The sequence below is a fragment of the Ambystoma mexicanum genome, chromosome 6p (assembly GCF_040938575.1).
Source record: "Ambystoma mexicanum isolate Mex_15411 chromosome 6p, UKY_AmexF1_1, whole genome shotgun sequence".
In the NCBI taxonomy this organism is placed as follows: domain Eukaryota; kingdom Metazoa; phylum Chordata; class Amphibia; order Caudata; family Ambystomatidae; genus Ambystoma; species Ambystoma mexicanum.
Genome location: NC_090935.1, coordinates 241,538,805 through 241,555,478, shown reverse-complemented (window position 1 = coordinate 241,555,478; position 16,674 = coordinate 241,538,805). Strand labels below are relative to the sequence as shown.

The window sequence follows — 16,674 nt, the reverse complement described above, 5'->3', positions numbered from 1 at the left end:
AAAGGGCATCATGTATACCCGTACCTCGACGACTGGCTTGTGAGGGGATCCTCCTCGGCGTCGACCAACGACAGCGTACGGGCCACCTTACAGCTTCTGCAACGACTGGGGTTCGCAGTGAACTTTGGAAAGTCCTCTCTAAGGCCATCAAAGAACTTAAAGTTCTTGGGAGCTCAATTCGAAACCCAGTCGGGAATAGTGAAACCTTCCCTAGACAGAATGTCAAAAATCAATCGACTGACGAGTCAACTACGTTTACATTGCACACTCTCAGTGAGAAAGTATGTGGCAATCCTAGGTTCCATGGCTTCCTGCATCCATCTAGTAGGCAACTGTCGATTATTCATGAGGCCACTTCAGGAATTCCTAGCGGACAGATGGAAGCAGGCCACGGGTCGGTGGTCAGACAGGATAACCGTCGACGACGACGAAATCATCCGAGCCCTCCAATGGTGGAAAAGCGTTCACAACCTGGGCAGAGGGGTACCTCTACAAGAACCAGAATTTCAGCGAACCATCACGGACGCATCCCTGACAGGCTGGGGAACACACATGGACAACTACCAAACCCAGGGCAGATGGTCCCCGACCAAATCACTCCTACATATCAATGTACTGGAGCTGAGGGCAGTAAGATGGGCCTTGAAGTCATTCCTCCCACATATCAAGGGGTCGAGAGTAAGAGTGCTGACGGACAACACGACAGCCATGTTCTACTTGATAAAACAAGGCGGCACGAGATCCAGGACCCTGTCCGTGGAGGCTCAAAAGGTATGGCATTGGGCTTTGAAACACAACATATCTATAGTGGCACACCATCTTCCAGGAGTGAAGAACGTACAAGCGGATTCCCTAAGCAGAAGCATGGCACAGATACACGAGTGGGAGATGGACACCATTCAGCTGCAGAAAATCTTCAAAAGATGGGGTCACCCCTTAGTGGATCTCTTCGCAATGAAAGAAAACAAGAAATGCGAGCAGTTCGCGAGCAGATGGCCTCAGAAAGGATCCCTAGGGGAAGCGTTCTCATTTCCATGGACAGACAAGTTCCTGTACGCCTTCCCTCCGTTTCCCCTTATACGGAGAACAGTACAGTGGATACACAGATACAAATGCCGGGTCATTCTAGTGGCACCGTATTGGCCGAGACAACCTTGGTTTTCCGACCTGCTGCATCTGTCGTTGGAACAACCGATAACATTCCAGAAGGTTCCGAATCTCCTGTCCAGGGACAAGTGAACAGTGTGACATCACAATCCGGACAGCCTCAACCTGACGGCCTGGCTCCTGACTTTTCGGAATTTGGCACTTTGAAAGTTTCGTCGGATTGCTGGAGAATTCTACAGGCGGCTAGGGCTCCTTCCACCAACAAGTCATACATCTGCAAGTGGCGAAGGTTCTGTATGTGGTGTCAAACGCAACATGAAATACGGCCTTTAGAAGTAACTCCAGAACAAGTTTTACCGTATCTTCTTCACCTGGCGGAGAGTGGGTTATCCTCGTCATCCATAAAGGTGCACCTGGCGGCCCTCTCAAGGTTCACGAGGAGGAGACAGTCCTCTCCGTTATTCAGCGACAGACTGGTGAAACATTTCATGAGGGGTCTTTTTCGAACCTTTCCCCCAACGAAGTGGTTCCCACCAACATGGAGTCTAAAGGTGGTGTTGGCGGCCTTAATGAAGCCACCTTTCGAGCCAATGTCCTCTTCATCCATGCAGTTCCTATCATGGAAGCTGGCTTTCTTAATTGCCATTACATCAGCTAGAAGAGTATCGGAGCTACAGGCATTGGTCATAGACCCTCCATATATGAGATTCTTTAAGGACAAAGTGGTGCTATCAACTAATCCTACTTTCGTCCCGAAAGTTCCGACGGTCTATCACAAACACTCGACCATTGTCCTCCCTACTTTCTTTGCGACCCCGTCATCGATGGCGGAAAAGGCTCTTCATACTCTAGATGTGAAAAGGGCGTTGAAATTTTATCTGCAAAGAACACAAGACCTCAGAACTACCAGACAGCTGTTCATCGAATACGGTCCGTCGACGAGAGGAAAGGCAATTTCCAAGCAAGGACTGGCTCGATGGGTCTCGTCGGCGATTGCTTTTAGTCACTCCAAGGCCGGGAGACCCCTACAAGGGCATCCTAGAGCCCATTCCACAAGATCGACAGCTTCTTCCACAGCGCTGTGGGCAGGAATTCCTCTGACAGACATCTGCCAGGCGGCGGCGGCATGGTCAGTCCCACACACGTTCACACGCCATTACTGCCTGGAAAGGCAGCATGCGGATGAAGTACAGATGGGAAGGGCAGTTCTGCGCCATCTGTTTCAATGAGGTAAGCCAAAAACGGTGAAGCTTTTGTCTTTTGCCTTGTCTATACTGGTTCTTTAGTGTGTAGGTTTTGAGTAGAAATATATATATATATATATGTATGTATGATGAATATGTATATATCGGAAAATATGTTGCTGCTTATGTGCCTATATAATTAGGTTTTGGGGTGTTTTTGCGGTGTATGTTGCATTGCATTCTCACCTTCTTTTAGGATACTGCTATACAATCTATTCTAAGCATGTGAATCCATGAAAGATCCAATGCTGGAGAAGGGAGTAGTTTCTTACCTGTAACTCCATTTCTCCAGCATTGGTATCTTTCATGGATTCACATGCGCCCACCAGCCTCCCCGGAATGCAATGTGCAAGATATATGCATAAGCAGGTTCTCCTTTCTACTTTGGAGGGGCCGAAATCTGACAGGACCCGCGGGGGAGGGGCTTTTATACCACTACGTCCTACGGGGCATGCGTGGACAGCCCCAGAGAGGACGTAGATGTGGATAGGACACACAAGTGTCGGAAGTTTTTTCCTATAGGAAACGACTATATATGTGTACCGAGGGTTCCCAGTCTGACGACGGGGAATATTCTAAGCATGTGAATCCATGAAAGATACCAATGCTGGAGAAATGGAGTTACAGGTAAGAAACTACTCCCTTCTGGTCGGTTCTGTCGTTTTCTTATAATCAGTAGGTCTCCTCTTTGACCATGAGTATTAAGTTGTGCAGCCCGACCTTAGCGGGAAGCGTTTCCCCTCCCATCCATTTCAGCGGCAATTCAGTTGTCTCTTAGCCCACCACATCATAGTTGCAAGAACTTCCAAGGCCTGCATCGATCTTTCCCAGATTCTAGAGCATAATTCCATATACACCTCTGTCGAATATCTCTGAAACCTACCACAACCACACAAAAAGTAGAGGGGAGGCGCACCAAAGGAATGATAGCTGGACACAGTCATCACTTCTTTGGTGCGCCCTCCCCCTTTTTTCCCATATGACAGGCCCCAAGCCCTGCTGGCAGCTGCGCACCCTAGCTCTCCTTTCGTTTTTTAGTGATAGAAGCCAACCCCCCAGCAGGCAGCCCTTTCTCTCAAGGAGCTGCATGTTTAAAGGGCTGCCTGTTGGTAGTTGGCGCTTCTGATAAGACAAAAAGAGGCAGTGTCTGGTGCCAATGTCTCTCCATCTTTTCTAATAAAAATGTTGCCCCGTCCTGCCAGGTAGCCCTTTAACCATACAGCTATTTAACTGAATGGTCTAAACTAGGGTGTTGGCATATCTGGGGCTAGTCAGGGGAGGAGGGGGCAGCAGAGCCCCTGCTTGAAAGCCCTTCTTTGAGACTGCCAGGACTCTGCCCCGGGCTAGCCCTACCACACTTCAAGCCCTGGATGGAAGTGAAGGAACTGAAAGGTGCCTAATTTGTCACTGCATTTTCTGCTAAAAAAAGGCATTGCTATTTGAGCTTCTACTCACGTTGTTAGCTCTTACTTTTCTTATGATCAGTAGATTATAAATGCACTCCAAGTCACTAAATTATAACAGGGCTTAGAAAGAGGAGAATCTGCCATGAAATACTAAATAAAAAGCAAAATATTGCGATTAGTAACATGTGACTTTGTCATGTGATCTACTGACATATTTAATGCTGCATTATGCACCAGTTTAAATAACTTCAGTTAAGCCATAAAGGCAGTGGTCACTATAGACTCAGAGTGACCACACACACTGGTTTTGCAATGACTGTGCAGGAATTGGGCCCTCCGTCCCACTGTGCAGAGTTTTTTTGTATATAAAAACCCATTCAGGGTTGGGAGAAAGGGAGGGTGACCTCTTACAGAGCCACAGCATTGACTGTATAGTTCCCCACATCTCTCGTATGTTCGAAACAAATATAAAGCAAATAACATTTTATTACATTAACACATAAGCCACCCAATATTGGGATCAAACCCCCAACCGGCCAGTGGACAGCCACGTGCATTAGCTGATTGTGCCACGGAAACTGCTTGAGTAAGGGCTTCATAGCAAGGCTTGAAGTAGTAATCACAGACAAATGACCTTTATTTCAGGCACAGAGTCACACCCAAATCCTCAACCTTTAAGCCAGGGGGAATGCCCCTCCCCCAAACCCTTTTCCCACTACAGAAGTGTAGTCTTGATACATTACTTCCTAGTTGTAGGTCTTTGACCCATCCCATTTTTTATTTTAAAATCTTGTCTCCTTCAGTCGTTATCTTAGCACAGACTACTGTGGTCCCTGCCCTAAATATTGTATTCTGTGCAATCTGATTGGTGGAGAGGGGGCCAATAGGATCTATGTGCTAAATGGAAATGGACAAAAACCAGCCACGACAGCCCACCGAAATGCTGACATGAGCTCACACAGTGACCTGATGGACCGACGGCATTCCAATCCGCAAGTTATCAAACGTTGTAGGAGATGCAAAGTGGCCTTCAAGACAACATGTTTGCACAATCCAAAAATCACAAATAGAATACTATTTTCGCTAAGGTCCACTATATGTTCATAGTAACCTGTCCTAAACCATTACTGTATTGACTGCAATGCCATGCCCCTTTCTGTACAAGTGTAGCATTTAGAAAGGCCTTAGCACAAACAAATGCAAGGGTCAACTGAACAGAGATGAGGGTTTCCGAACTCCCCACGTGGGGCTGCTCTTCCATCCAAAAAGTGTCCTGTTGACAGGAAAACCTACATTTGAATAAGATATTTTAAAAAAATGTTATTGTGCTTAGTCGACATTTCGACTTTTCACATTAAAATACATCAAAATGTCATCAACTAAATATTACATAACACAATTTTACAATTTAATGAAACCCAATGAATTCAATAATCTCAACACTTCTACAGTAAGAAAGGTTTCATGGCCGCTGACCATTGTATCCAGAAATCCTCAACATTTAACCATTTTGCTCTATGCACAAAAAACATTACTCTCAAGTTCCATGTTCCCCAGGGTTTAACCTTTCTCCCTGGCTTTTCAACCACTATCAGGCACCTCTTGCCCGCTGCATCACTACCTTTCTGCTCCAACTTTCAGTGTTATGAGGAGGACACCCAGCTCTCTTTCAGGTTCTCCTCAGCAGCCTCTTCCCCCTCTCTCATACTAGAATGTCTGGCCGCAATTCAGGAATTGGGTGCCAAAATGATCTCTGCCTTAATGCCAATAAGACTGACATCCTCCTCACCGGAACACCAGCTCCATCGCGTCAACTCCCTCTCTGGCCGCCCACTCTGGACTGTCTTCCTTCTACCTGTGAGGCTAAGAACCTTGGTGTCATCTTGGACCCCACCCTCACCTTCTCTCCTCACATCTGACGTCTCTAAGAAAAATAAGTCAAACTATCAGATGTACCTCCTCAGAGGTATTCTTCCTTTCCTCCCTTTTCCCCAGAAGCTGGTTGCCCTCTAATCTCGGGGCCAGACTCCTGCATGTCCAGTTGCCATTGCACTGCCTCCGGACTTCCCCAGCACATATGGTCTGTATCTGCAACCCTACAGTCCCTTCTCACTGCACTTATGAGCCACTCGCTGGCTGCACTTATTGAGTTACCTGCACTTCTCCCCCCACCCTTGACAATTCTCCTCTGCTCTTGCACGATGTGAATGACACAAGGTCTAGTAAGATCGTTGTTTTGTCCTCCCTCTGTTTCCCCCTCCTTGTTTTGTGGCGTCTATAAACACTTGTGTACGGTTGCGTTATAAATTCCATATCATATCATGCCGCACAGGAACGGAGCATAGCCGTGATGATTGCATTACGAAGACACTTACAGCAACCATGGAAAAGGGCCCGTCCTGAGACCAGTTCAGTAGTGAGACATGAGTATCTTCAGTGGAATAGTTGTGGATGTATAGAAGATCTGTGCACGATGGCCGATCAGTAGCGCTGCTAGCGCTGCAACGAAAAAGCATCCGGATGGAACCCTTCTGAGTCACCCAAGTCTGGAATACGATCTAAGCCACAGAGACCCACGGCTTCCATCCCTCCATGGAGGTTGGCAGCCCTTCAGAGCCTTTTGCGTGTACAATACACCGTGCATCATCTAGAGGCATGACACCAAAACCATGTCAGAGGACATTTATTAAGAACACATCTCATTTCCCTGCCACCGGCAGTGACTCACAATGCGCCGCTTAACGCTGCCTCGGATTTGGCGGATTATTTGCTATATGCATTTTCTATGCAGAACTGGGGCGGCGGCTCAGAGCCTCAAGTGCTCCCTTTAGATATCGGAGCATGATCCGCACTAACTCAATCCTCAATCCACAATCCTTTACCCTCGCCGAGTCCATACAGTAAGCACTATAGAGTTGGAAAAAAACAACTGTTATTATGGCCCTTACAAGCAGGGGGAATCTTACAATAAGCGCTGCACGCTTAAATAGGACTACATAAGAAAATCACCCAGAAGGAATACATTTGTAAGAAATGTCAAAGCGGAATCTCTTGTTCAAGGAAAGGAATCCCTAGAGTTGGTCATCAATTTGCACAAATATATCGCGCAGCAATGACATTTCCTAATTTCTCAGTGTCACACATGTCAAAATAATGCAACATATGCCTGCATGTGACACGGCATGCAGTAAAATAATTCACTGACTTAAGACTTTGCCGTTCAGATTTCGGAGGGTCGAAATGTAGTAAGATCAAAGGTTGGAAAGGTCGATTTCACCTTTTATCCTTGTGAGGTCGAGGTTAATAAGATCATTAGAAAAAATATTCTACATCCACATTTTGACATCTGTGACAAAAAAAATAAATGACAATAATAGTGTTATCTGGTAAAGGGCCTACTAGAGATTGGTGCATCTTGCATCCCTAAAGGTTGACCCAATAGCTACTCGTCCACAGATAATGCCGGTGTTTAAGAGTCTACAGCTATAGACTGATTCAGAGGTTTAATTAAACTTAAAATGGATGTGTTCAATTCCTCCCACCAACCCTTCAGTGCCGCTCAGAACCTATTAATGCATCATAACCACAATAGTCACAGTCGGGCAGATGGAGTGATGAATAACTGGACATTTGACCTTTATTGGAGTTATTTACTTCTATCTGTTTCAAATGCATTAATAGGCTACACAAAAACAGCTTGGTTGTGCTGGGTCAGACTGCTGTACGAAGTAATTGGTGCCGCTGAAGGCTATGCCCGTGTCGATTTTTACCACTCTGAAATTCTAGTGTAGGCCAGTCCTGTCTCTCGGCATTGCTTTTAGTAGTGGAGGAGAATGGATCCTCTCGGATCTTTGAAGGGAATTTAAGGCCATTTGAAAACCTGCTTATCAGCTGCTGGTTATTCTGCATCTCGGGGAGCCTAAGGTGGGTCACCAATCCCTCTCTAGGATAAGCACCCAACAGTATTAGCTTAACATCGCCTTGGTCTGCACACACTGTGAGCTGTGTGTCCTGATGGCAGGACAAAATTCATTTTGCATCTAGCGACAAAGCACGACTCCCCATCAGAGGCGTTGTTGTGGGGGAGGAACTGAGGGGGCTATAGCCCTGGGTCTTTTGGTTGTAGCCCCTGATAGAAGCTCAGGTGCTACAACCGCAAGGCTATAGCTAGCCCCCAGTCCCGCCAGTCCTGACATTAGCGTAGCCCCTGATCTTTTCCAGACCTAACAACACCCCTGCTCCCCATCAATACCACCATGATGCGGTCAGATGGCGGAGATAACCTGCTCGTACGCATTCCTTTTAACACGAAAACAATTTCTGGTGAAAAATATATAGATCTTACCTTCTTTCGTTTCTCTTTCTCCTGAATAATTTTTTGGTGTGTGCAATTTCGGCTTCATGCGGCGTCAGATTACACCCCTGTTGAAGGGAGGAAAACAAAAGAAGTAACTGGCACCATGGATCTTTACTCATTGGGGCTTGAACGCATTCTTCGAAAGAAGCACAGTGGGGTGAAGCAGTCAATGGGTTAAAACATTCATATTGTGACGAAATGACTTCTGCTCTGCAGAAGTACAGGGGTGAGTAGGGGCCAACGTGCCTACTCAGACCCACACAGCTATTAAAGCAGCAGTGATCCCAATCAAAACTGAAACAGGCACCACCTGATACCCCCCTTTGCCATATTAGGTAGCACAGGCCGAGGGAAGGCTACACTACACACTTTATGAGTGTGGGCTGGTACAAACCAAATCAAAACAACAATAGTACTGCGATTCCTAAATGTCCAACTAAGGCTCTATAAAAAAAGCATTTTAATTTGAAAATAAATGCAAACAATTAACAAAAGCAACACTGGCTCACACCTGCAGGACAAAGCACAGACTTTAAACTAACGTGCCACTCTGGGTTTGTGGACAGGGGTTCCCAGGCAAAGATTTCAGCAGAAAAATGTCAAACTGTTTGGTTAAGTCTTTCAAAAAGTTAGCGAAAAGGGCATAAAAGTCACTTGGGTCCTTTATAGCTGACTTGGGGACAGGACCACTTCCAATACCTTTAGTTCTGGTATATCAGGGCTCAACAGTGTCGAGACAGGCTTTTCAAAATCAGAAGGGGACTTTGGGCCATTTCGGTGTGAGTCAGAGAGCCGCAGCAGCGGGATCCAACGGTGTGGTGATGTTCAGCACCACAGCTTGAGGCTTAAAGATGAAGGGGGTGGCAGGTGATGTCGGTTCAGTGGCCTCCGGTGCACAGAAGTGAGGACTGGCCTTTGGTGGTGAGCGGTCTAGACTGGTATAACATGGTGTTACGGTACTGCAGCTGTGAGTGCTTGTTGGGGATGCTGGGAGAGTCAGCAGTTCTCAGATGCAGAGATGGCAGAGTTTATGCTTTTAGCGAATTTCTGAGATGCGTGAGGCGGTAATGCATCAAAATCAAGATGACACCGGTAGTTCCTTTTCAGCACCTTGGCTGATGTTGAACGTGTCACAACTGGTATTGAGGAAGTGAATGCATGCAAAAGGGAGCATGGGGCTGCTTCCTCAGTTCATTGGGAGTTGGGAGACCAAGTCCAACATCTCAGGGGCAAGATAAGTCCTTTCTTCTGCCCTTCCCAACCAGGAAGGTTTGTACAGAGCACTTGCACGGTTCGGTCTCCTCCAGTGAGCACTGCCCTGGGCACTAGTGGCTGAGATGGAGTAGGCCTTGTCTAGCCATTGGTCTTTCCAAAAAGGCCCTTGGTATTGGGCTTTCATCTTCCCTGGAGCTCACAAACTTCACCTCTCCGGCAGATGACTTTGGAGTAGACTGTGCTACGTGATGAATCTGGTGATGTCACCACTATCTTCCCTGGGAGGGTTTCTCCCCATATGGGAAAGGAAGTGCAGCCGCTACCTGATCCCGACCCTCAGTGTGGCTGCATGAGGGAGGACCATGTGGAGGGAGACAATCCTAATGGGAGTAAAGTAGACTCGCCAGATGGAAGGCGGTATTCCCGCCAATCAAGGGCCTCAAAATGACCCTAAGAACAATCCCTCCCCTAATAGTCTCATACGTTGTACTGGGATGAGGAAGAATAAGAGTCACCTCAATGAAGATCACCTTCCCGGTACTGTTACGAAGGAGAGGAGTGGAAGAACGATGACCACTCCTAATCCAATTGGCCAGAGCCAATATAAAAGCAATATAAAAACAAGGAAAGACTGTGTGAGAGGAGCCCTTTCTGGGAAAACCATGTGGAAGTAGACAAGCCAGTACAGAGAAGCCAGAAGAGGGAAGACCTGGAAGCTTCCCAAGAGGCATTAGAATCTCAGCCAAGTCCAAGGATGAGAGACTGGCCCAGCAGAAGGAGAAGGAGCTGCCCAGCTGACAGGAGAACTGGGGTTCACAGTCTGCTTGACTCTCACAGACAAAAGGAGAGAATGGCCCAGCAGAGAGGGGAAATAGCCATCCAGCAGAGGAGAGACGCTGGGGCTTGCAGTCTACTGGGTTCTCCAGGCTGGCAGGAGAACAAATTCCCCCTATCCAGCTGCAGTGAGACCTGTTGAGGTTTTTGGTAAACAGAAGCAGTGTTGAGATCTGTTGCTGGCGGGATAGAGTTGCGCCTCTCTGTGAGCGTCAAGAAACAAAGGCTGAACTGGCGTGTTGGAAATCCGACGAATGAGAAAGAAGCTGCTATGCGAGAAGGACACCCTGTGAGAATGTAAGAATCCAGCAAGAGACTCCTGGCTGCTTGCAGGTAAGTGAGAGCCGTGCTTCACTTACTGGAGCCTGTAACAAAGCAGAAGTCTCGAGTGGAAGCCGTGAGACGGGAAAACCAAGAGGAAGCTGTCTCAAGAAGGAAGGAGCCGAACGCTTTACTGTCTGACCACGGGAGGATTCAGAAATGGCAACAATAGCTGGCGAGTTCACCCAGAGACAGTGGGGATACCAGGGTATATCGGCGGCCACTGCAAATGCAAGTAATTGTAAAATCAAGCAACGGCAAGAGAAAGATCATAAGGACCTAATGTTAAAGGGGGAATTAGACTACGAGCAAAACCCTTACAAACATGTGAATGTACACAGTGCAACCATATGGGAAACCCGGACAGGATAATATATCAAGAAGATACATTATCAAACATATATGTGCAACTCTTGGAGAGGGCAGAGACCCTGCATGAACAGAAGTCCTGACAGGAGCATATACAAGGCAACTACAACTGTGTGAAATAGAGGTCCTGAGAAGAAACATCAGGACAAGAAAAAGGGAGTGCGTTAAGCAGGAGAGAAGGAGCAAAACCCTGGCAGAAAAGTATACCAGGTGTCCTGAAAGAGACAAAATTACAAAGCCAGACAGTTTTGTTAATCAGTGTTGTTGTTGGCCAAGAAAGGTGCCAGAACTGCTGTTTGCGAATCATCAGCGAGTAAAGAGGAATCCAGGGGAAGGGAACCACCCCCTGGAGCAAGGACCTTTAACCTTTAAGAACGTTTATGTTGGAGCCATTTGTTCTTTTATCAACACTTTTCTAAACCACCCAAGGTTAAAGACATTTTCATCTTCACCTTAGAATTTAGTTGATATTGTGAGGGTCAAATCAGATCTTTGGACACAGCACAGTTTTGTTTTGGACATTCCGACACAGACAGATCCTTAGTTTTGGTTTTGGTAGGGACATTCCCCTTAGAGCAGCGTCAGAGAGGCACTTTCCTGAGCCCTTTTATTTTCAACTTTCATATCCTCATTTGATTTGAAAGGTCTGGTTTTCATGTTTATGGCAGTTGAAATGAGGTGATTGGGGTTTTTCTGAATTAATGAATGAATATGAAAATGTGTTTACGTTCCCACAAGAACGAAGGCGTGACCTACAGTTCAATGACTGAGATGCTGCCATATTGGTGTAAACATGGAGCCATTGAAGGTGCGTATTGTCGCACACAGGCTACCTCAATTCACTTTGAAGGTCAGTGTAACTACACGAGTAAAGAACTGAAGTAATCTGCTTAAGAAACGTATGTGTTGTGTAGACTGTTGAACAACAGTGAGCTTGTAGGTGGCACCACTACACTAATCAAAAGGCTCTAGGCTGCTTTGTCACAGACCGCGAGATAAGCACCCTGCAGGTCCACAAAGGTCTAGACCCACAACACTCATTACCCTAAGCAAATATAATCCTTTTGGGAGATGTAGGCTAAAATATCTGGAGAGCTATGGGTTAAAAGATGAGGTTTTGTTATTCCCCTCATTAAAAACAAGGCTGCAAAGTATTTTCACACATCATTTCTGTTCAAGTTCAATTGGAGCTTAAATTGTCAGGAGGAACCTGGGCCCTATGTATAAAAAATGCATGACTACACCCTCTGTTATATGTGCATTGGGTGTACCTTTCTCAATCAAATGATGAAGTACTTCAAACCACAGCAATAGTAATTATACATTTCCACATCAACAAACAAGATACAAGGAACAGTGTAGACTCAACGACTTCCTTACCATTAAATAGATTAAAACATGCAAAAATAAGAACCATGATATGGCATATACAAATGTGCAGAATTGACATTCACCACGAGTCATAATTACAAACTTAGTATGTAAGACGTAAAATGATAGATTAGCTACAGAAATGTACTTGACAGATTCATAACATGTGGTGGTCCAAGACCATCATCTAGTAAGACAATGTGATTACTATCTATACCTAAATATCACAATCCGAGAAAACCTGGTTTCAAACCTTTAGGATCCATAACCAATATCCGTCAACCCATCCTTACCAACATCAGAGGAGCATTCAAGAACAGGATCTGTAGGAAGCACATGCCTCACCCCAATAACTCGCAACTTTATTTCCTATTCTAGTGTTTGACCCCTCCGTTTCCAACTATAAAAAGTGGTCCCAAGTTACCAAAATAGTCCAGCGCCCACTAAGAAGATCCATCTATGGAGAATATTTGCATTTCTCTTGGTTGACTCTTTCTTAAAGAAAATATTCCCTGATCTAATTTGATTGTAAACTTGTATTGCACACATCTCAACAAGGGATCCCAGCAGAAACCTGCATCTGGGCGCAGATGGTCATTAGAGCAGAACCCACACAGAAGTTAGATACTTGCTATGGAGTAGTGATATTATATAAATGAATACGTTTTCAGTTGCTTCCTAAATGCATTCAGTGATTCAATTTGTCGTAGGTTTTGTGGAAGTAAGTTTCAGGTTCGAAGACCAGTGCAGGAAAAACGCCCGTCTCCCCACATAAAGGTTTTAGAAGAAGGGACCATCAGAAGACCTTATCCCATAGATCGTAAAAAGTACGATTGGAACAATAAGTGACAATCCTGGATGATAAATAAGCTGGAGCCAAGCCATGGACACACTTAAAAACCATACACAACATTTTAAACAAAATACTTATCTGCACCGTGAGCCAACGAAGGCTCCTTCGAAAAGGGGAAATGGCAGATTTCCTGGGTAACTCAGAAATTTGTTGCATCGCAGAGTGCTGACCAACCTGCAACCTCTGCAGCTTATATTTTGGAATGCCCATCAAAAGGTCATTGCAGTAGTCTAACTTAGCATTGGTTAGTGTCCCTACCACAATAGGTTGGTTTTTCTCAGAAATAAAAATGTAGTGGTTTCAAAGGTTTTAGCTGAAAATAAACAGACTTAACAGTCCAGCTGACATGTTTATTCCAACTCAGACTAGACTGCCATAAGCCAACCTAAATGTTTCACTTTCTGAGTGTATTTAGTTGGACCCCCTAAAAGAGTTGGGCAGGGAACAGAAAGTAAAACATTAGCTACTTTTGCTTTAGAACCAAAGACATTAATCTCCGTTTTTAACGGGTTCAGCTGAAGTTTATTCTCCAGCCTCCAATTTTGGATTTTGTCAGCGCAGGACAAAACTCGCTCCAATGCTTCCAGTGGTTGCTTTAACCTGTCGTAGACAGGGGTCAAGTCATAAAAATAAAAGTGGGGCGACTCATCAACAAACGCAATGGCATTTGACGTCACCAGAAATGAGTATATCAAGGTGAAATATGCACATTTCATTCAATTGGCTTTGCATAACCACCCAAACTGCACAGGACGAATGGTATTTGCCTTTCATAAAATCAAAACACACACAAAACCAAGAGAGGATATTTTCTCTAATAGTGTTTTTGAAAACGTTAAAAGGTGTACATGTTTTAAACTCCAAGAACTAATACATATGTTTTCCCTGGAACATGCAGTACCGAAATAGCACATCTCACCTTTATTTTTTTTTTTTTCCAACATGTAATATAGTGCAGTGGTAAAACCTGACTACTGCAGTTCTATCCCCGAGGTCGGCTTTAATGCGTATATTCAAGGAAGATTCAAACGTTTCTCATTTTAGCTGGGGCACTCTGAAAAAAGTGGGGGGGCTCCGTCCACCCGCGTGTACCCTCAACTTTAACCCTGGTCGTAGATCTGAATATCGTTAGCATATGAGGGATAGCAAAGATCAAACTGGGTAAAGATGTTATGCAATGGGCTAACGTACATGTTAAATAACAGCGGTGACAGGGAGGAATCTTGAGAACTCTGCATGTAACAGACAGGGGATCGGACTGTTGGGTGTCCTGACCCACGTTTGAGCTATCATGCTGCAACATTTGGTGCTGTGGGCTTAGAAAATCCAAGATGGCCAAAAAGCCCACAAGTGCGCCAGAATCCAGGAGAACCACGCAGTTTGTGCGCACACCAAAATGGTTACCTAACTTGCCACCCACCAGTGTAAAGAAAGATCTTTGTTAACAAAATCCACTGTTACTGATGTCAAAAAGTTGCTGAAATCGTGACTCATTGGACCACTTTAAAGATTCAACCCTTTTGTGGGGTTCCACATAACCATTTTACTGTAAGGAGCCCCATCAAAACAATGTTAAGCAAGGATTTACTACCATGTAAGAACCATTCCCGTTTGGAATGCATTAATCCAAGAAAAATCCCAAAAATGGTTGCATTACCAGTACTCACCACTATCAGAAAGCCGGCATTTTAAAACAACACCAGACTTTTTCTTTTGTGTAAAACTGAATAAATGAACCCAAAGCAGGCCAAAGAAAGACTTACTGAGGGGTGGATACAATGTAAAGTTAAATTCTGAAGTGACTTGAAGGTTTATAACAAGACTGGCTGAGCTGTGGATTTCAGCAGTTTAAGTAAATTTGGACTGAAAGACACTAAAAATCTAAATGTTTAAAAGAAATGAGTGACCTACTTTTGAGTGTCACATAGGTTTCAATTGTTTAAATGTCGTAGTTTTAAACTTAGAATCAGCATTCTAGCTGCATATGTAAAATGGTTAGTTTTATTTGAATGCAGAAAACTGGGTAACTAAAAGTGACATTAGCTCGGGCCTGGTTTAAGGAACTGGATTCTGCTTGACAACCTCCCCCCAATTGGAGTGAAACTGGATCCACAGCAGTTCCCAGGCCTAGCTGCCTTTTGCTGCTCCCACCAAAAGGGATCTGACACTTCTCTGATTGAATTACCTGGGCTCTGCAGGAAATTGAACAAAGCCCTGTCCTGACTCAGGAAAATGTTTTATTGGTGGGAGTCGTAAATGTGGCTTCCTCCTGGAAGGAAAGGGGAGGAGCACTGCATGTGAGAGCAAGCTGGCTTGGCAGAAACTGGGAGGGGGAGAAACTGGAGACAGAGGCTGAGCTTGAAGAAAGTGGAAAGACTGGTTTCTGTACCATGTGACCTGAAAAGACACACCCCTGTAGCCAGAATATGGTTTTAGAAAAAGATGAATAACTCATAGTACGGACTTGTCATAATTATTTAAATGATACCATAATTCTTGTGATTTTTCTGCCCACGTTTTTAGAACCGGTGGCATGATCTGGGGGCAAGCTAGCAGTTAAGAGGGTATTACTTAAAACGTATGCATGTTAAAAATCTGACACTTCATCACTTAATGTCCATACTCCTTGCGCGCATGTGTATAAATTTGGGGTAATGTCCGATATTACGAAACCAGTTAAAAAGTGCAAATGTTGCCAATTCTGAATGCAAGCTCCCAGGAAGAGCAGATTTGGACAGGGTATACCTCCTGTGATATGTGATGGGTGCATGTAATTTTAAACAAATGTGTACCTGTGCAAATATGTCTTTTGGGTCAAAATATAGATTGTGTGTAATTTGACAGGGGTGGGTTCTCTGTACCATAAACAGACCTCATCATGATGACACTTCATTTCATTCCCCCAATCAAGGGGAAGAGGATGAAGTGGCCAATGACAAGTGGAGAGGGGTAGGGCCTAGGAGGCTAGCCTCTCCACCCATTTTCAAAACACATAAAAGCAGACAGACAGGAGAGATAGGGACATTCTATTCCATCTGCTGCGGGACGCTCTGCCGGGGAAATCCATACTTTACCTCCATCAACCTCCAGAGAGCCAACATAGAGACTTCAATCTATCCACCTTCAGAGACCAAGACTTTACTTCAGAATTTGTAGCAGAGAGGTCAACTACAAGCTAAATCCCTCTTTAGCAGGCCTCAAATCATTGCCATTATCACAGCCAGGCGAGCTGTTTGAATTCTTTGCAAGAACTCTTGCCATTTGCCAGAGAGCAGTGTTGTATCCAGAGAGAGACCAGCTGAACCGGAGACCGCTGTATCCGGACCCACAGACCTGATCAGAACCAGAGACCCAAACCAGACCAGCAGAGTAGAGCTGACCCCGACGCTGTGCGCAGAGACCGTCCGTGGCGAGTGAAGAAAACCTGACCAGATCCGTGGCGAGGCCCATTCTATTTCTAAATATATTGTGAGTACCTAGCAGAACTGTGCAGAACCAATCTCTTAGTTAAAATAATATAATTCAATCTATTTTAATCTAACCAGAACTGCCTCCTAACTGTCCCCTGTCATTTGCAAAGCTGTCACCTGTCATTTC

At 45.1% G+C, this 16,674-nt stretch overlaps 1 protein-coding gene across 4 annotated transcripts in view; it reads right to left on the bottom strand.

Annotated features, from left to right (window-relative positions):
• The window catches only part of CTIF (cap binding complex dependent translation initiation factor), a 1,422,510-nt gene that overhangs the window by 696,020 nt on the left and 709,816 nt on the right, over positions 1–16,674 (bottom strand). For all 4 annotated transcript variants that reach the window (XM_069626949.1, XM_069626950.1, XM_069626948.1 and 1 more), the window contains one exon: positions 8,103–8,179. In XM_069626949.1, coding sequence (XP_069483050.1) covers positions 8,103–8,179 — 77 coding nt within the window. The remainder of the gene's footprint in view (positions 1–8,102; positions 8,180–16,674) is intronic.